The following is a 20,709-nucleotide window of genomic DNA, read 5'->3' on the forward strand; positions in this document are numbered from 1 at the left end:
TGTGTCAGTGCTTTTTAGAAAGAGCTTGAACAACCCTCACAGAACAAGAGGGAACTTGTTGCATTCAGATGTTGCTGTACTCATAGTTGGACAGTGTTATATTGATAGATATTGCTGAGCAGGAGGTTTTACATTTTGGGAAAAAATGAGTCACATTGCTTACTCAAAAGTGCCTTGTATTGTATCCCAGTCCAGGCTTCCGATTTGCAGATTTTTTCCCCCAACCTTTTCAATTTTCTCTAGGTTTGCACTTATTGCTTGCTGTTTCCCAGATCTGAGGAAACACCTGAACTAACCAAAGCTTTGTGAGCAGAAGTAAAAATGGAGACTTGTCCTTTGTGTACCAAAAAAACTGCATAATTGGCTCAAAATGTCAATTGAGGATGACAAGAACAAAACTAACTAACAGGCCACTGTAAACCAGCTGAGAGCAATCTCTGAACGGTCTGAGGCCTTGGGCATTTTTTTTTTCAAATTACTAGGCTTTCGTCTCTCTAAGTATATAAAAATGTGTATAAATTAAATGCTTTAAGGACACAAGGATGTGACTGATATCATTTTTCTCAGCACAACCTGTGCAACTTGAATATGTGTACTGCAGAGATGTCACATTATATCATAAAAAGTTAGAAAACCAAGAAGACAAAAGGGCTTGTGTTTAACAAGTTCTTGATTTCAAATTGAAATAGGCAAATTGCAAAAGCTGCAATTAAGGTTTTACATCATGCAGCATGTCTAACCAAGGCTTCACTGTTTGTTTGGTTTTTTTAAATTACTTTTTAAACTTTATCTCAGAATGTGCAATACTTGCCATGCTGATCCATGATCAGGAATCAAAGATGTTTTTTCTAGATTTTTTTTTAGCTTATTATTGTTATTATTATTTATTTGTTTAAGTTAATACATTCACAGCTTTTGTGACAATTCTCAGTCTTCTGTGCTGTTTGAACGTGTGATAAACACATGTTGGAAGCAGTTTATGTCTATATATAATAAAACAAAAAATAGTAAAAACTGATACATAATGTCCACATCAAAATCAGAACTTCTACAAATTGGAGTTCATTCTTTTATGATGTGAGTACAGTTTAACTGCATTTAGATGTCATTATTTAACAGATATTTGCTGTTATTTTCACAATTTTAGAGCTTTACTAACTTTTATTTTCTGTCAGATTTTTACTGCTTTGCACAGATTTTCCCTTTTATATTTTTCTTAGCAGTGTACCTGTCTCTCTGCTTTCTGTTTGACCTACTGTGCCTGCACAGTGACCAGGTTTTGGGGTAAAGGCGGACAGTTTGATTCGAGGATTGATAGAGGAGGAATTATACCCCGAGAGGCTTTGCCGTGCTGAAAGCAGCACCCTTGTCTTGGTGCCAGAGCGGGTGTCACGGGGCAGTGCAAGGGCAGCACGGCACACAGAGTTCACCAGCAGACATTGTTCACATCAGGGAAACGCTGTGTCAGCCTCTGAACAAATGACTCCCTCTGTCTGAGGTTTCACTGTTTATCTGTCTAACTTTTCTTTTTCAGTGTTTCTTCTTAGTGATGCTTATGTGATTCATCATCTCCCAGAATGCCCCACATCCCTCTGTCTGCATTAAAAGAACAGACTTAGTATTCTTGGTCTCATTTAGTGTGGGTTGAATATCTGACACAGATTTGGTTATTCATTGACTGATAAGTGTTGAGGCCTTCTGTCTGCTTCCTCGCTGTCAGGTGCATTGTAGAGGTGAAGAACTTCGACAAAGCGACTCGAAATTCCAGCGAAGTTCACAGTGAAACTCTGAGTCACAAACAGAAAGAAACAAGGAAGGGAAAGAGATGTTGGTATTGTGTAAAGAGGATTAGTAAGTCACTATTTCCAGCGTGTGTCTCTGCTCTGTCAGTGTCGTAACCTCAGTTTAACTGCTCCCCTCCTTTTTACTCCAGTTGGATGAGGTTAGCACTTTCCCTTCAAAGTGGCCGTACGATGAGAGGTGGGATGGAAAGAGTCTGACATTCATGGGAAAACTTTCTCATCCTCTCCCTTTTAAATTTAATTTGGCTTGTGACTAAGAAGTTAATGAACTGTTAATGGGTTCTTCATTTGTGGCCTTTTTTTGGTCATTTCTTACCACGTATTTACTCGGTGTTGTTGTTTTCACGCTTACATAGTCGCTCATACTCTCTTTCTCTGTCCTGCTGGGTAGAATCAGGTCATTTGTGTAATAGGTAGCCGAGTGTTTCTCCAAGCAGTTGCCCTCTGACCTGCGCTGGGTGTGACTACTGCAACTCTTGTTTGAGTGGTGAGAGGCAGTGCACACCGACTGTGAGGGGAGCTGCTCCACCGCTGACTCCTTAACCTTTTAAACTCCATCAATACTCCTGAAGTAGCATCCCAACCTCCAAGTGTGACATTTTCATAGCTGTTGTGAGCTTGTTTCTTCTGATTTAGAATTACATTTAATCCAGTAACACTGACCTCACCCTCTGGCTAGTAATTTATTTGCAGTTTTTTTTAATACAATTTAAGATCAACAGACTGCCATTATTAATGTAGCTCACCAACTGTCATGTCAATAGTTCATGCCTCCCTTCTTGTGTCACAGTCAAATTTTTGATTGTAGCTCATGTTGTGAAGCTCCATCATGTTATAGACATCTAACTATTTATTTTCAACCTTGAATAGCAGATTTTGGGAGAGTGTTCGGTGTTGACATTCTTTGTGTGAAAGTACGGAGGTAGGAAGTGAGAATTTTACATGACTGCACATTTGTACTCTACCTGTCACTCACTGACGAGCCTATTTCACACAAAGAAACCCTGTGATAGTTGTGTTCACTTTACTCCTTGATGTAAAAATAGAATTTACAGTGGTTTCTTCAGCTCTGAACAGACTCATCATCAAGACTGTGTGTTGTGTTCAAAGGAAGTCACAGTAAACATCGCCTGTAAATATTTTGGGAAAATCAGTTCCAAGAGGAGTCTGTGCTATTTTTAGACATTTCTGAAAAAAATAAAAATTAAAAATTGGTTACAGCTCTGATTTTTGAACAAATGCTGCTTCGATATACCAAATTCATCTTGTGTTTGAAAAGCTTCTTTCAGCTTTTACGAGTAGTACAAACTTCACATGAAACACCATGTTGGCTTTAGATCAGCTGATAGAATACATTTTTCAATTACTGATTGAACATTAACATTTTAAAGATTTTGTAAATACTTTGCCACATCGATTTAAGGGATTTTTAACACAATTCCATTGTATAAAATGCATTGATTTCCACAACTTACTAAAAAAAAAAAAAAAAAAAGAATGCATTTGGAATGTGACACTGCTGATTTGAAGATCTACTTAAAGCATAAACTGGTAGTAATGTATATTGCATCATCTTCTTGACTAATGTTTTCATTTGCTCAACATGTTTTAGTCCACTTGAGTCTGTGATAACCAGCACTGATTACTCAGGCCTTTTCATGGTTTCAGTGTAACTTGCCAAAGTTCTCTTAAGCTGCCAAACAAATGTCAAAAACGTGACGGCGGCATTTTACTGTAGTTGTTTAAAGGTTCACAGTGCACCGCTGCTTCTGTAAACTTCCTCAAAGTATTTGTCTGGGTTTCTGTGTTACATCTAAATGTTTTCCAGTCGTTTGGAAGTAAATGAGTTTTAATCATGGAACAATTCCTGTTCCTCAATGGACCAAGGCTTGCCTCATTCAGAGGAATGGAGGATTGCGTCACCTTTGGAGCAGAGCGGAGTAACTCCCCGGCTCCCCTCACACACCTCACTCCCTCACTCTCCACTTATTTCCTCCCTCTCAGTCTCTTTTCTACCTCCGTCTTCCCTCCACCTCCTCTCTCCTTCAGCTCTGTGTCACTCAGAGTTTTGGGTAAAGCCTCATCTTATTCCATCATGCCAGATATTTGGTATGATGGAATCATTCGCTAACATTAGCTAACATGGATCTGAAGGTCTTACTTGGGGGAAAAAAATGAAAAGTGGCTGTTTCAAGTCAGGCTGTGAATGGCAAAGTAGGTTTATATTATGACATACAGTATAATGTGAAGCATTATTTAACAGGACTCTCGTGGGCTGCACAATATCGGATAAACTGACATCACAAGATTTTATTTTTCTGACTTGAAAACTTAGTTTAAGAGACTTTGTCATACTACAATGACTGATATAATTTTGTAGGGGAATATATTAGAATAGAAAATAAAAATGAAGCTGTGTGGAACCATACTCGTGGTGTAACACTGACAAAGGCATCCAGAATATTTTTTTTTGCATTGGATGGCATTCAGATCTGGCTTTGCACTCATCATAGATAGCTTTGTAGTGTCAATTTAAATGGTCAGCACTGAAATTCGGTACTTATTGCAATTTCAATGCTGAAACTATATATTCTTCAGCTCAGGAAACACACATTCTGCTGATATTCCTCTGAGTAGAAAGGCAGAGGATTTTGTGGGCAAATCTGTGTGTAATTCTGTCAGTTCCGTGCTGAGAGAAAACTCAATCCCGAATTATTTCATCCCTCGGTCTGGTCAGAGCTGCAGCTGTCCCCTCGACAGGGCAAAAAGAGCCGTGCATCACCATGAAGTACTGTCTGACACTGGCATATCTTTGGACAGAAGTATTAGCAGACATAGTTCTTAGTTTCACCTCATATGTCTGATTGTGAGGCCAAGTCTGTTAAGAATGATCGTTATGGTCAAATTCACATCTCACAATAAGGAAGTGAAGCTGCCCTGTGTCCTGTCTCTATTTGCGTGGCTGTCCAAAGCTGTTGCCCTGACCTGTGGGTATCTATAGCCGTGGTCCAGGATGATAGGAATAGACCCCTGACGGCCTACTGACTCGGACAACAATAGAGCTCCGTGACCTAAAGGTTATGTACAGAGCTGCACCGCCTCCATCAGCAGCCTACAGACCCGGGTGTTTAAAGAAAGAACAAAATAGAAGGATGACGGTGCAGCAGGCCTGACATCATCAGGGTGTCTTCTATTTTTAACCGTACATGTGTTCACTAATTCATCTGTGCATCTATCAATTACACCCTCCTCTGCTGCCACCTTGGATATCAATGCAGCAGCATTATCTGCTTTACTGAAATCTTAGAGTCTGTATCCAGTGACGTGCAGTTAGGTCAGTCAGGGTCACACAATTACCTTTTATTTACCTAAGGGTTATGTTATTGCATAAACCAAACAAAAAAAATTTGATTTCTGTAAAAATGGGTGAATGGTGGGTTATTGGTTACTAATGCTCATTGTGTTCTGTTTTCTTTACAGGTGTAATCAGCCAGTGGCAAGGTGAGCCTAAGGAGCGCGTCATCTCACTTGTCCTCACCCATCTCCCGCTGCTCAAACCCGGCAACATTGAAGCCAAGGGCGAGTACATGCGGCTGCTGCCACGCATCCTGGCCCACACCATCGAGCATGGACACCACCTGGAGGAGTCCCGCCAGCTCCTGTCCTACGCCCTCATCCACCCTGCCACCTCGCTGGAGGACCGGGCCGCCCTGGCACTCTGGCTGAACCACCTGGAGGAGAGGGCGGCCGCACGGGGAGACTCCCTGGAAAGGCCTCCTCCTTCTGGGCCGCACCACCACCACCATCAGTCCACCCCTCCATCCACCCTCACCTCGTCAGGATCCTCCTCCTCCACTAACACGTCTTCATCGGGCAATCCGTACTCCCTGCATCACCACCAGCGCTACGGCTCAGACGACCGGCTCAATGGGTGGCAGAGCTCCAGGGACTCGGGGATGGGCGGAGGCTGGCATCAGCAGCAGCAGGGCTGTGAGAACGGGCACCTCCTGCTCTACCCATCATCCTCTGTGCCGGCGACCATCAACACAGTTGGAACGGGTGGAGGCAGTAACACTAGTAAGTGAAGTCTGGTCTTGTGTACTGTGTTCAAATCATTTCTACATGCAGTGCTTTAACAGCAGTCTGCACACGGATAGATTCAACATGTGTAGATGGAGACACAGTGTGATACCTAATAATGTTATAAATACATGTAATGTAATACAGATGGTTAAATTAATGCATAAACTTACCCCAGGAAGCATTTGATATGTGATTTAAATTATAAATAGCCATAATTACATACATATAATATATATTTATATAATAATACAACCTTTAACCCTCTGAACTCCAAGCAACTTCTCTGCATTTTCTTTCATTCTGTCACATTTTTAGTCACTGTAGGTTCATTTTTCATTGCAATATAAAGTTCTGCTGCTCTATGGAAACAGCACAACCATGGCTAGAAGAGAGAGCCCAAAGATGTGTTTTGTGCGATCTAGCAAATTTATGATGCCATTAATCATACAAAAAGTTGAAATTCTTGAATTATTTATTTTTACATAAAAATAAAAAACGTGGAGTCGTCATGTATGAAGTTTTTTCACCTGTTGCAAACAAGACTGGAAGAAATGGTGACTCTCGCAGCTGGATTCCTGCTGTTTTTACAGTTTCAGGCTCTGATAAAAGGTGTCGTTTTGCCAAAATGTTTAAAGATAACATGCCTTTAAAACCAAACATCAAATTTATAACTAGCATCTCCAACTGTGGAGGATAATAGCATTTTAGTGCTTCCTTCCACCTGTTACAGCAGTTGCTGTTTTAAGCATCAACTGTCTCCCTCATCCATTCCCATCATGTTTTAATTAGTTGTTATTGACGTTGATGGATGTGCTCTTAAATCTGCCCACAGTTTAGGTTTCTTAGTCAGAGGTTAAAGCTTATCCATTAATATTTATTCTCCTCTCATTGCTCAGTATCTACTCGCTACATAATCTAACAACATCTTAGTGATAGTACAGCCACCTAATCTGAACCTGGAGTTGACCAATACTGATTATTAGTACAAGGGGTCCTCGGTTTACGACGTCCTCAACCTATGGCCTTTCATCGTTACGTTGGAACTGGTTACTGGAACTATGTGACGAGCGGAGCGGACGAATACGTCGTCATGCAGCGCTATAAGACGCGTTGTTTACATTCGGCAGTTGTACGGCACCTTGGATTGTGCTGCATTCGCTAACTTTTTGCCGAAATACTGACGCGCATCGGTCAAGTTATAAAAACAGTGCAACATCTTGTAGGGACCTTCTGTAATGAATGAGTGAGACTTTATCTCATTCTCTGTTTACATTTTTGTTGGAGGTCTGACTTACGGCGAAAATCAACTTACATCAATCAGTAGAAATGGAACTCTGACGTGAGTTGACGACCCCCTGTAACTAAGGGAGACAGGAAAGCAATACTTGGAACGGATATACATTTGTAGTAAAAAGAGAAATATTGGTCTCAAAATTTAGAATTACACAAACTCTAACACAAGACTTTGTTGAATGCCTTTTTTGTTTGTTTTACACGTTTGATTAGAAGGCAACTTTTCAATATTTATGCTTCAATAATGATATTTGCTGATAGTAGGGACATTGCGTGAGATCATATGCATTTTTAAAATAATTAATTTTTATCCAAAACTGTTAAAAAAAAAAAAAAAAAGACCCTGATAATCCCCTGTACTAGGGATTTGATTATCAGTCTACCTAGTCGGGCTGTCCTCATGATAACCTCTCTGTCTGGTGTGACGACCTGATCGCACAGTTTCACACTGAGGTCAGTAAACTTTTAACTCAGATTGCAAAGGACTCAAGTGCACCTTTCACTGTCAGACGCCAGGATTTGGAAGATTTTCCACGGTTGTGATTAGAAACTGTAGGGTTTTATGTTGATATAACTGACCTTTAATGATTATAGACATTAAGCGCAAAAAATATTTATAGATCTTTACTTGGATGCACATTAAGGAGTGTACTTTAATATTCCCTAGAAATACAGGTTTGATTATATATCCATAAAAGAATCTTAAGACACAAACATACAAAAACACACTGAACCCCCCCTGAACACAAGTAAATGCTGAACACATAGAGTCACCCCAGTAAATCCACTGTGGTCAGACCAACTGCACTCTGAACAACCCACACAGCAGCTCTAGAGGCAGAGACTGAGGTGGAAGACAACACACAGGGAGGGCAGGGCTGTTGAAATTGAACATAACTATGGTCAGAGCAGGATATTTCCAGACAAGAATGCAAGGGCTCTGTGTTTCCTTTTTTTTTTTTTTTTGAGATGAAAGAAACAGCTGAGGGTTTATAAATAAAGGCACATTTAAAACTCTGCTCGCTACTCCAAGAAAGATCCTCTTGTATTTTTGACTGCTAGCGGCTTCAGTCCCACACAAAAGACCTCAGGATTTCACAACTGATAAACTAGAGTTACCCTGGCCGCCAGCAGCGGGATTGGTGGAGATGGCGAACAGATGCTTTTTTTAAACTGATGAAAGTGAGTCGAAGTGTTTAATACAGTACAAGCAAACTGGAGTAGTGAGGAAATGGCAAAAGCAGTGCTTTTTGATTTCAACTCTCAATGGTTTCTTTCTCATTTTGCTCTTCAAAATGTGTAAAAATTGTTCTCATGGCTTTTGCTTCATTCCTATGACTCAGTCAACATGTCTGCAGCTGCTCCTCCCTCCACACTGTGTTGATGTGGTCGTGATGATGACTAGAGGAGTAAAATTGTCTGAACACATCAACCTGCAAGCTACTGATAGAACATCCCGATGACCCCCCGCCCATACTCTTTAGTCCTTAGTCCAAGCCACAGCAGCACATACCACCCATCCTTTCCCTTGTAAGGCAGCCTTTGTGGGAGACTGTATTTAGGGAAAATGGCTAATATTTAGGGACTGGAACTTGAAATGTTAGCTGGGCACCTATTTTAAACGGGGCCCATGAAGTCCTATACATAGCGCCAACAGTAAGAGGACCGCATATAGGAGGAGGAGGAGAGAGACCGGAGTATTGGTGGCAGCTCAGCCCGTCAGAGGGGCGACACAAAAAGCTCTTTGGCTCTCCACCTTTCATTCTGTTTACCCTCTTCAGCCGCCTCGGGGAAAATCTGTGACGCTACAGCTGCTTTTATCGGGATTGTGTTGGTGTTTCAGTAGTAAAAGTGACCTTAATTTGACCCCTGAATGGCTCTATTATACATGCATCCCCATGAGAACAGACTAAATTATTAAGATGGAGAAAGAAAGAGGAAATTTCTCATGCAAGCAAATTTCTTGGCAATTAATGTATTTTATTCTGTGTGCAGGAAAATTTATTTCACAAATTTACCAGGTGTTGTTTTGTTGTACTTGAACCAAAGAAACAAGTGAAGCAAAGAGGTTAAATCTAGACCCTCACTCCTTCATTGGCTCATTAACTACTTCCTTTTTAATAGGTACTCAATAATGACAGTAAAACCGAGGTTTCACACACGAACTAACCATCGTTATTTTGTTTCATCACTCTCAGCTACAGAGACACGCGTTGGTGATTTTCCACATCAGTAAAATTTGGCAGAAAGTTGCACGTCGGGTATAAACACTACTTTATTCGTTCCATTGCAGCATTGTTGAGGGCGCTGTATGTGGATAAATTACACGCTCAGGATGTAGACACTCAAATAAAGCGGCAGAGAGTAAATGTAGTGCACTATATAGTAAACAGGGAGTGACTTAGGACACGGCTCGAAGGAATATGAACCGGAATGCCATGTGTATTTCCTCTCTCGCAAATTTAGCCTCCCGCTTCCAGCTCAGTTAACACACAAAGAAATACTGCTTTATAACGTCACATCGTAGCCAGGATGCCGGCTAGGAGGATTTTTCAGGGCCGATAGGAACTCTGATTACTAGTCATTGAAACTTATAACTGATATTTGGAAAATTCTGGCAGTAATATTTAGACTTTGTTGGAATGACTTTGCCTATTTTCTTTTACATACAATATGTTTCATTGAAAAAGAATGGTTCAGCATATCTTCTTTTCTTTCAGTTTCATTAAATTCCTATTTATCTTTGGCATAACCAGTCACACAGTGCTGTGAGGAGGACATCGCCATGACCACAGAGTAATTTTATTCATTTAATTAATTTTACAGGGAAATGGTTGGAAAACATACCAATACCAAACAATCCAGATCTGATAATCATCTGGCCGAGCTGACCTCTAATCTGAGCTACTTTTATGTGTGTTGCTGAAGAGATCTAATATTATTAATGTGTCTAAAAAAACACGCAGGCAAACTGGATTATATTTCACAACCTCTAAGCAGCAGGAGAACTTAAGTGAAGCTGACTGTGTGTGAATGAGCTGTGAAAACAAAGAAATTTACTCATTTTCTGTCAAACTAATCATACAAAACACAAAACAACAGAGGCATTGAGCGACAAATCCATGTTTTTCCTGCCATGCGTGATACATCAATACCAAATTAGTCTGCAAATGCACTAAAGTACCTGGTTAGAGCTGACAAACGGGACATGTGGTGCTAAAATGTTTGACTAAATGTTTTTGGCTCTCTACATGTACTTTCCAGGAGGAGAGGTGAGGGACAGGCAGTTCTAGTCATAGCTATTAGCCAGTGAAGTGAATAATGTTTGAATTAACACAGATATGACCCGTGTTGTGTTGGAAACATGAGTCCCATTTGAGGTTGTTTGAGCCAAGCTTCAGTCATTACACACTAGTTATAATAATTTAGTGTTGGTGTAATCATTTGAATGTTGTGTTGAGAAACAGCAAAATGACTTCATGTGTTAAGCGAGTTAACAGCAGTTTTTCCAGTAGGATTTCTCCAGTGAATCCACCTGACTCATCGTGCTTTTCTGTTTCAGTCCTGACCAGTGGAAGTGGCAGCCAGCAGCACAGTCCATTAAAGCGCTCCGTGTCCCTCACGCCTCCCATGAGCGGCCCCAGCAACCAGCCTCTGGGCCACGTCTGGTTGTCCCAGGAGGACCTGAGGACCGCTAGAGGCCCGGCTCCGGACCACGCTCCCCTCTCACCCCAGAGCAGCATCGCCTCCTCAGGCAGCGGAGGCAGCGAGCACCTGGAGGACGCCGGTTTAGGAGGAGGTTCAGGCCTCCATCGCAGCTCCTTCCACGAGGAGGGCAGCGGCATGAGGGGTGAGTAATAAAGACCAGCGGTTCACTCCTCATATGTATGATTGAATGAATGAATGAAGAAAAACACAACTTTATCAGAGTTTAGTAGATGAGTTTCAGGACTGAAATGTGGATACACAGCAGTTTGAAGATAATATGTGGTACATTTACTCAAGTTGTGTACAGTTTTGAGGTATTTGTACTTTAGTATTACCATGTCCTGCTACTATATAAATTCAAAGGGAAATAATGTACTTTCTTTTCCACTACATTTATATGACACATGTGGTTGCTTTTAGAATTGAGATTGGACAGAACAGATAAGATATCAAGCTTTAACTCTTTATTTTCTTACAAAAAGTCATGTATGGTTAGTTAGTTGTGACCAGATCCACCAAATAGTAATTTTTCCATCTAAACTTCTTACACCATTTAATTTTTATAAAAGTTCAAGTGATGCAATATCTCACTAACATTAAGGATTAGAGAAAACAAATCCAAAAGCTGGGAACAAGTTTGTGCATCAGAACATCATTTTCTCTCAGTGTCTCTCCCATTAATCAAGTTTGGAGTCCTCAGATTTATCTTCCATCCCTGAATATAAAACTAGAACTAAAGTAGTTCAAAGTGCAGCAGCTTCAACAACAACCTGCTGCTGACACACTGATTATTCGCTATTAATAACCTATTGATGTCAGATATAATAATATATCAGTCAGAGGGATCAAACCTGGACTTTTCCTTTAATACTTTAGCTACATTTTGTTGCTAATGCTTGTGTACTTTTACTCTTTTTTTACATTCCCGTATTGGTACTTTTGCTTCTATCACCAGTCATATAGAGCAACTCCAAAACTGCTCTAGCAGCTTAATTTCTAGGGACCAAGGGCAAATCCGGAGACTTTTTGAGCTGACATTTTCTACTTTTCTTGAAGATCGTCGCTAGCATTCCTCAGACTGCAGATATAATTTCACAAAAATGACACTGTACAAATGTCCTCTGTGTAATGGGAAATAATTAGAATTCTTGGCTTATGTTTTATGAAATTTGACGCCACAATTTGCTCAAAAACTGCTGCTGCAAAGTATGGGTGACAAGTTATTAAATTTAGTCTTTTTTTCATGGTAATTGCGGCAATTCGGTAAGGTTAATATAAAATCATTACCTATTTAACATTACTGTTAAGTGTGAGACATCTCCGACTGAAATGGTTTGACTTCCATAGGTGGCTGTGATCTGGACAGAGATGGAGGCAGACAGCACAGGACCGCTTTTTTCTATTGCATTGATTTTTAAATTAAACTGTTTATTTTAATTGCTGCAAAGTGTTTAATGACATTCTGGGAGGGTTCAGGGTTCATCCTGAGGTTTAATGTGGGTGTGTTTTATCACAGACTTTGTTTAAAGCTCTTATCTCAGTGTCCATTAGTCAGCTAAATTAAACTGTCTTGCTGTGATCTAATATTCTGCTGAAGTATGTTTTTATTACATACTTGCTGAAAGGTTGAAGTGGGAGAATTCGACTTAGAGGACCTGAACGGATTTTCTTTTGTGATATCTCTGTATTCTGGTGTTTGTTTTTCCACAGCGCAGGATCTTTTTGTTGCTTTATGGAAACCCAAGTGACATTTTCAGCAGCAAAAAGTTGGCTTGAAATAAAGGGTAGTGGATGAGAGTTGCGTGCAAACAACAGAATAATGACCAATAGCTTCATATGTAAGACTTGTTTTGTTTTGTGACAGGTGGATAAACTGTGAGACACTTTTAGTTGTTCTCTGCTCATGTAGTCATGAAACACTTGTGACTGTGGTAGGAAGAGATGAGGGGAAAACATTCAATGTCCCTATAGGTCAAACAAACAAATAAAGAAAGAAAAATAAGAGCAATGACAAACAATATAAACAATGTACACGTGTTTACCAGTGGCAAGCAAATAAATAGGCATGTGTGCAAAAACTGCTATGAAGTAGATGTTCATTTGGCCAAATGGCCTTGTGAAACACACAATATGTGTATGTAAACAGACATCCCTAAATTTATAGTGTTTATTTATTCTCCCCTGAGTTCTACACTTGTTTGCATAGAAATCAAAGAAGCTCTAGGTATCACGCTAAACTGCTCATTAGTACAAAGATGCCTCAGCAACAAGTTCACACTCTCAGCGGTGTAAATGTAAAATGCAGTAAAGCTGATCAGTAGAAAGCACTGAAGCATTTCCAGCGAGCAGCATCTAACTACACACAGTATGAGTAAGAATGTAATTAGTGGATCTTTCTTTTTTTAAATGCTTATATTTTAGGTTAATGAGACGTTATCAACAAAAATTTGTACTTTATAATGTTTTACAGTAATGAGCATGTTAAACAAATGGATGCACATATTTGCTCTTTTCCAGTTCTTCTCTCTCTTTATGTATTTATTTTTCTTTCTAATGTGTTATACAGTATATTTGTGGTGATAAAGAGACACCATGCAGGTTCTATGTCATCTGCAGCGGTAATAATGAGTCTGTTGTCGGTCCTGCAGATGTTCCTGCTTGGCTGAAGAGTCTCCGCCTCCATAAATACGCCACTCTGTTCTCCACGATGACCTACGATGAGATGATGTCACTGACTGAAGAGCAACTAGAGGCACAGGTTCACACAGACACACACAACACAAGATCAGAAGTTTACGTTTATATACAAAGCAATGCTTAGCAGTTACAGGACAACAGTTGGATGTTCAGTTCTGGTACATCAGGGCATTGTTTGTACTCTGGACTAGCTTTTTCAGCTCCAAGCAGTTTTTGCGGCATTTCTTTGCTCTTGTCACATTTTTACTCACTTTGAGCTCATTTTTCACTGCAACATAAAGTCCTGCACCTCTATGAAAACAGCACAACCATGAAGGAGAGAGAACTTAAAAATATCTTTTGTGCAGCGTGACACAGTTATAATGTCATAAATCTAACCATATTTTAGTGACCTCAAGTGTTAACTACTGGCAACAAATGATGCTGTAGATATTTTACATTTTTACAACCTCTACAAACTGGACATTTTACTCTGCGGATCTACTCTAGAAAGATATTTCACCATGCTGAATGTATCCTCCAGCAACCTGCTTGCAACTTGCCACACTGTGTACCATTTTTTTAACCTTGCTGCATTAAATTTATTGATTAGGCGTGTTTTAATTTCCTCTCAAACACGGCCGGAAAGTCCCCTAATTTTTTGTCACATGACTACTGGTCACAGCAGAGTCAGTCATGGCTTCTCAGTCGCATAGAGAAGAGCAGCATTATTAGTTTTTTTCATAGAATCTGGTGCAAAGTGGTTTATTTTTGTCAAATTTGAAATGATGCTTGTAAAGTGATTTGAATGAAACATCACAATTTTAAGCTTAGATTTTTCCCATGAAACAGAACTTCAAGGACTGTTTGAACACAGAAAATCACGATTCTTCCATTTCATTCAGTTTAATGAACATTTTTGACATTGTAGTCACCAGTTTTAATCAACATAAGCTTTGAAAATCAGTGTAGCGATGTAACTAGTTGTAATAAATTGTGCTAGACAAATTTAGCAGTTGCTGCGCTTGTGTGTAAAGACGTTGAGGAGTCTATTCTGAATCAGAGGATGCAGCTAAAATTAACACAGCCACAGCTCACCGGGAAGCTGGATACTTCCTCCAGGTGCTGCTGACTCCTTCACTGTCTGACCCTAATGTCATGTACAGCTACACCGAGACCTGCTGAACTACATGTGCAACAACGGATTTAATGCATTGCTACTGGCTTGATCTGTGAATATGTGGATTGTCAGTGTTGGCTTCACATGGAGAAAGAACCAAAGTTTGTTCAGTAGAATTAGTTTTATTTCTCTCTTTGCTTCTAAGCAACAATGAGATGTTGAGTTATTGTTTGTAAGCTTTTCTTGCTGCATCTGCTGTTAAATTTTCCCAAAAAGCGTCTTCCTCACTGTCGTTGAAGAAGAACTCTATTTGTATACACATTTCAAATATAGGTTTCATTCTAGTAAACAGATATTTTCCTATTTATTGACGGGATGTTTGACGCCAAACTCTTTCCTCCAACAGAAAGTCACGAAAGGAGCAAGACACAAGATTGTTATCAGCATTCAGAAGCTGAAAGAGAGGCAGAACCTCCTTCGCAGCCTGGAGAAGGTCAGTGGCTAAATACCACATCCCCTTCTTCCTTCCTTCATGCTCTTCATCCTCACACACACACACACACACACACACACACACACACACACACACACAAGAAACAGGATCATGCAGCTTATTTGTTCTTTGTTTTGTTTGTTTGGCTCTTTTGTTTTGTTTTTGAGCCTGTAACCTTAGCAGACACCACAGGACTCTACTTCTTCTGTCCTGTGTGTGAGAGAGTGAGAAGGGTGGCCATTCTCAGTCGGTGTTACGTATCTGAGATGGCAGCTAAGGGAACACCTAATCCAGGAAGGAGAGTTTTGGGCTCCGAATTTAAACCCATCCGCCTCCCCCACGCTTCACCCTTCCATTCAGCCTTCGACGCAAGACAATGACGTTCAAGGACACACCGCAGGAGGGACTTCTTGGGCCAGCTAAATTCAGGCTTAACCTTTTCACCAACGCTTCATTTTAAAATGTGTTACCGCTGCATTTGTGGGGCTTGGGAAACAAGACACCTGTTGCTTGGTATTTTGGGTTTACACAGACTCATGTATAGCGTCTCTCTATGCAGGGTGGGAGGGAGGCTGATATGATGCATGTGCACACAAATAGTGGAGGAAAACTAGATGTATGTATTTTTGGTTTTACTTCATTCTCTGCTGTATCATGTGGCACCGAGACCCGCCTTTGTTTTTCCTTTTTGGGTTTTTCCACCTCTACTCATTAATGTTGTTTCTTCAGCCTGCAAAGCGGTGTCTAATAATGAAAATATGCTCATATTCAAAATAAATAAATCTTAGTTATATCTGGAGAACCGTTTTGAAACTTGAATTAGGCTTTATAGCAATATAACAGTTTTTGTGGTGCAACTTCGTACCTGCTCAGTCGGTTGTGATAATTGAACAAAATTAGCTTTTTCTTTTTTGTTAGCAGGTATTTCATATTAAAAAAGTATTGTTTATGTTTTGTTTTGTATTATTGTGACATGCAGCTAAATATAGCCCAGAAAATATCACTAGTTAACTGCTGCATTATAGATTTTTACTCCGCCAAGGGGGCGGAGCCTCGGCAGAGTTATGTGACGATTGGTGTCTGTCTGTCTGTCTGTTAGCACCATTACTCAGAATAACAGATTTGGATAAAATTTTCAGGGAAGGTCAGAAATGACACAAGGACCAAGTGATTAGATTTTGGCAGTGATGTGGCTTATAGTCTGGATCCATGGATTGTTAAAGATTTCTGTATCATTGCAAGATAGCAGCACAGTGTCACTGTAACCATGACAACAAGTGAACACTACGTCAGCTGCCTGCTGACGATCACATGATTGTGATCCTACTACAAATCGACTGTTGCAGACTTATCGGGACTTATCCATCAGAAATGATACAAGGAACAATTGATTAAATTGTGGGGGTGTTTCCGAATCCCTCAGCGCAACGTCATTTTATTTGTGGGTACATCTATATTAAATGGCCACAATGTATGTTGCTGTGATTTCTGCCATGAATTTTTTCAAGATTTCAGCCATCAGAAATCATACGACTGAGCAGCCTTAGCAGACTACTGCACTCTGAGTGCTTTTCTTGTTTGTAAATGTATGCTCAAAGATGGGACTTGTAGTTTTTCATATTTCAAGTCACCCATAATCAGAGATTTTTGGATCTACTTAGTCAATATTGCAGATTCTGAATCAATAGCATGATAAGAAATAACGAAAAAAATGTCAGGCTTTTATCTTTAGACTTTCCTGAGATATTGATGTTCAAAAAGCCATCAAAAATGTTATAAAAACACGTTAAAAGATATATGTAGTTATAATTTTACAAATATCTCTGTGAATATCCATATTTTATCCTATGAAAATTTAAGACAAACCAGAGATGGTCAAGAAAAAATTATTCTTAATGTTTAATGGCTCTATAATGACCCCTTTTTTATTTGCACGATAACACAAAGCAGCAGATACTTCACAGCCAAAGCAAATTGCGCATGTGAGATGAAAAGATCCCATCTCAGTACTCATCATAAGCAAATACAAAAGTCATGAATCTACAAAAACAGGCGAATAATCAACCAAAGGATAAAAAACACAAAGTAAACAGCAAATGCCTCCGCGTTTCTTTGAATGTTCGACATGTAGGTCAAAATTAACATTTTTCTTCTCGAGGAAAGTTGTTCACACATGTAGCCTGAAGCTGCAGTACTTATTCTTGACATGATAAATGCCATTATTCATCTGTCACTCTAGTGGATTTCAAAATGTCATCGCAGGTTCTGTCAAGTAAAAACCCTCCAAACTCTCTCTCTTCACTTCCCTGCTTTCACTTACTGCTCCCAGGATGTGTTAGGGGGCAGCAACCTACGCGCCCCGCTGCAGGAGCTCCACCAGATGATCATGACTCCTATCAAGGCTTTCGGCGGCGGCGAGGAGGCCTCCCTGCAGCGCCCCCTGCTGAGCCCCGAGGGCAAGAGCGCCGCGCCCGGCTCCCACCTAACAGGGGGAGGCGGAGGGGAGGCCGAGTCTGGAACGAGCGTCATCGCCGAGGGGGATCTGCCCGGTCAGTTCACTCGTGTCATGGGCAAAGGTAAGTTCCATACATCTGCACTCAGTTTAAATTCAATGGACAGAAGGAGGATTTTGTTGTAATTTGTCATCTCTACTCCATCCGCAGTTTGTACCCAGCTGCTGGTGTCAAGGTCAGACGAGGACAACATCAGCTCCTACCTACAACTCATCGACAAGTGCCTTATCCACGAGGTACCCGCTCATATCTGTGGTGTTTACGTGTGATATTAGTGTCAGTCACTGGACATTTATATTTCCAATAAGCAACATGTCTGCCACTGTATAGCTCTTTTTAACACAGGCACAGTTTTAAATCAACTGAAATTTAAGTGATTATGAACTAAGGTATACTGACTTATGTTGCTTCTAAAAATAATAAAAAATGAAGCTCTGAATCACATTTTAGTATTCCATGAAGACAGACGACTCCAACCTTAAAACCTCAGGCGCACACATACTGTTATATATACTGCTGTTTAAAAGTTTAGGGTCACCCAGACATTTTAATGATTTCCATGAAAACTCACACTTTTATCCATGTACTAACATAACTGCACAAGGGTTTTCTAATCATCAACTAGTCTTTCAACACCATTAGCTAACACAATGTAGCATTAGAACACAGGAGTGATGGTTGCTGGAAATGTTCCTCTGTACCTCTATGGAGATATTCCACTAAAAATCAGCTGTTTCCAGCTAGAATAGTCATTTACCACATTAACAAAGTCTAGACTGTATTTATGATTAATTTAATGTTATCTTTTTTCTTTCAAAAATGAGGACATTAATAAATAGTCTACATATTTATCATATTTATCAAAAAATGTAATTTAGCAGTGAAAGGGTGATTCAACAGTGAAGCCACAGAATTAATCCCTTACCAGCAGGTCTGTACAACCAATATGGCACATTTTGACACAAAATTTAATGTAGCTTTTCACTTTCATGAACTGATTGAATCCTAATGACCAGATGCAATTTTGTTTTTACTCACTATAAGCTCATTTTTCGCTGGAATATTAAGTCCTGCACCTCTATGGAAACCAGACAACCATGGCTAAATGAAAAGGGAGCCCAGAAAGTGTCACAATATTTGAAAAAAATTCTCCAAGTTGCCTCAAATGTTTCCAGTGCTGGGCAAACATGGAGACTACACATGCTTTAGATGTTTTGCTGCTTATTGTACAGTTTTACAGCTTCTACTAACCATGCTCAATGTTTTTTCAAGCAACTTATATATCGTTTTTGAGCCATTTGCACTTACTGTTTTAGCAGTGAATGTGTTTTATTTTTTCTCTTAATCTGTCTGATTTGTTCCTTTATTTGTCTCCCCTCTGCTCTGTGTAAATACAGCCTCATGGCCCTAAATTCTATCAGATCATGGATTCTTAATTGTGCTGAGGAGTAAAATTTTTTTATTCCTTTTTCATAGGATGTTAAAATGTTAAATAGATGTTAATTGAGACATTTAAAATGAAGTGATTTTGATCAAATATCATGATTTTATACTTAGATTTGATTAATTTTCACAACAGAACAGGACGTCATGCAATTAGGTCAGGAATTTTCAGAAAGTTTTTTCCTCAATTTCTGGCCTTTGTAAGTTGTGTGATTTTGCCTTTTTCCTTTTGTTTTTTAAAGATAACATACCTTTTAAAGCCACTGGTGGGTTTTGGTGTTTAGAGGGTTAAAGTTTTAAATTTAAATAGCAATTAATTCATCCCTCTTTTCATTTCTACCTTAACTGTAATTGAATACACATTTATAGACAATGTAAAAATGTACCAAAAAAAAGAGTTGAAGAAACAAGTTGTTCAATTTGTAGATACTGAACTTTCATAAAATAAACAGATACATTGTAAAAGAGCTTAAATTCAGGATATATTCAGTAAATTATGCCCCACACATTATCTATGTAGTTGTTTTTTTACTAATGACTATTACCAGTGTTATTTCAATTCAATAAAACGACACATTATCATATAATACATAAAAGTTTGACAATTCATCATCTTAATTATATAATTTCATTATTGAATGTCATGGATCATAGAAGGCTTTGGTCTGATTCTGTATCTCTGTCTTTGAAAGTCTTGAATTACAGTTCAGTATCAGTGTGTTATGACATGAATGTGCAGTACGATGCTTTAAATGTTCTCTAATGTGAAGGGGAATCTTGTCTGAAGTGGTCTTTTGTTGCGACACAATGCACCTGAAGATACTGAGCAATGCTCTTCATCTGTCATGCTTCATTTCATCCCTGAATCGTACTCCCTGTTCTCTCCCTCCCTCCGCTCGTCAGTCCTTCACCGAGACGCAGAAGAAGAGGCTGTTGTCATGGAAACAGCAGGTCCAGAGGCTGTTCCGGTCCATTCCGAGGAAAACTCTCCTTGACATAGCAGGGTACCGACCACAGAGGAGGTAAACACACATACAGTAATGTTCATTCTCTGCTGTACAATCTGACAGTTAAACTCAAAGTTGCTTTAACTTTTAGAGAACGAGCAGAAAAGTCCAGATACAGATTTCTGCTGTAAATAATTAAACAGGTGGGAAATGTCAGAAACAGCTGTGAGACAATATGTCGATTCCTCATATTATTTCCTTCTTTTCTGCATTTACAAATTACAAAAGCGTGACTGTAGACAAGCAGAGAAGCACGTTGGAGATTAGTTTTTACTCAAAATGACTTCTTACTGTGTGTATTTGTTAGCAGTGATTTGGTTTCGAGGTGATTAAACTGTCACCACTGTTAGGGAGTAAAGATAACATTCTAATTAGCATATTAAGTCCATGTCAACTCTGACACAGAAATGTTTAAATTTAGTTAAAAACAGTTCTGGTTCTCCTCCCAGCACAACAGCTTCTTCAAACTGGAAGAAAAAGTGGTTAAATATTGATTTCTTCTTGGCCTTTTTGGCTTATTTAAATGCACAACTGCTGCTTTTTTTTTTAACATCCTACCTCTAATGTTCAG

At 39.5% G+C, this 20,709-nt stretch overlaps 1 protein-coding gene across 2 annotated transcripts in view; it reads left to right on the top strand.

Moving 5' to 3' along the window:
• Positions 1-20,709, top strand: part of samd4a (sterile alpha motif domain containing 4A) — a 74,557-nt gene that overhangs the window by 31,238 nt on the left and 22,610 nt on the right. Inside the window, exons 3-9 of one of the 2 annotated variants that reach the window (XM_023290419.3) lie at positions 5,283-5,879; positions 10,741-11,028; positions 13,535-13,644; positions 15,089-15,175; positions 17,505-17,751; positions 17,839-17,924; positions 20,035-20,153. In XM_023290419.3, coding sequence (XP_023146187.1) covers positions 5,283-5,879; positions 10,741-11,028; positions 13,535-13,644; positions 15,089-15,175; positions 17,505-17,751; positions 17,839-17,924; positions 20,035-20,153 — 1,534 coding nt within the window. The remainder of the gene's footprint in view (positions 1-5,282; positions 5,880-10,740; positions 11,029-13,534; positions 13,645-15,088; positions 15,176-17,504; positions 17,752-17,838; positions 17,925-20,034; positions 20,154-20,709) is intronic. The other variant, XM_035957320.2, reaches the window with a different exon arrangement.

This window comes from Amphiprion ocellaris, chromosome 1 (assembly GCF_022539595.1).
Source record: "Amphiprion ocellaris isolate individual 3 ecotype Okinawa chromosome 1, ASM2253959v1, whole genome shotgun sequence".
Lineage (NCBI taxonomy): Eukaryota > Metazoa > Chordata > Actinopteri > Pomacentridae > Amphiprion > Amphiprion ocellaris.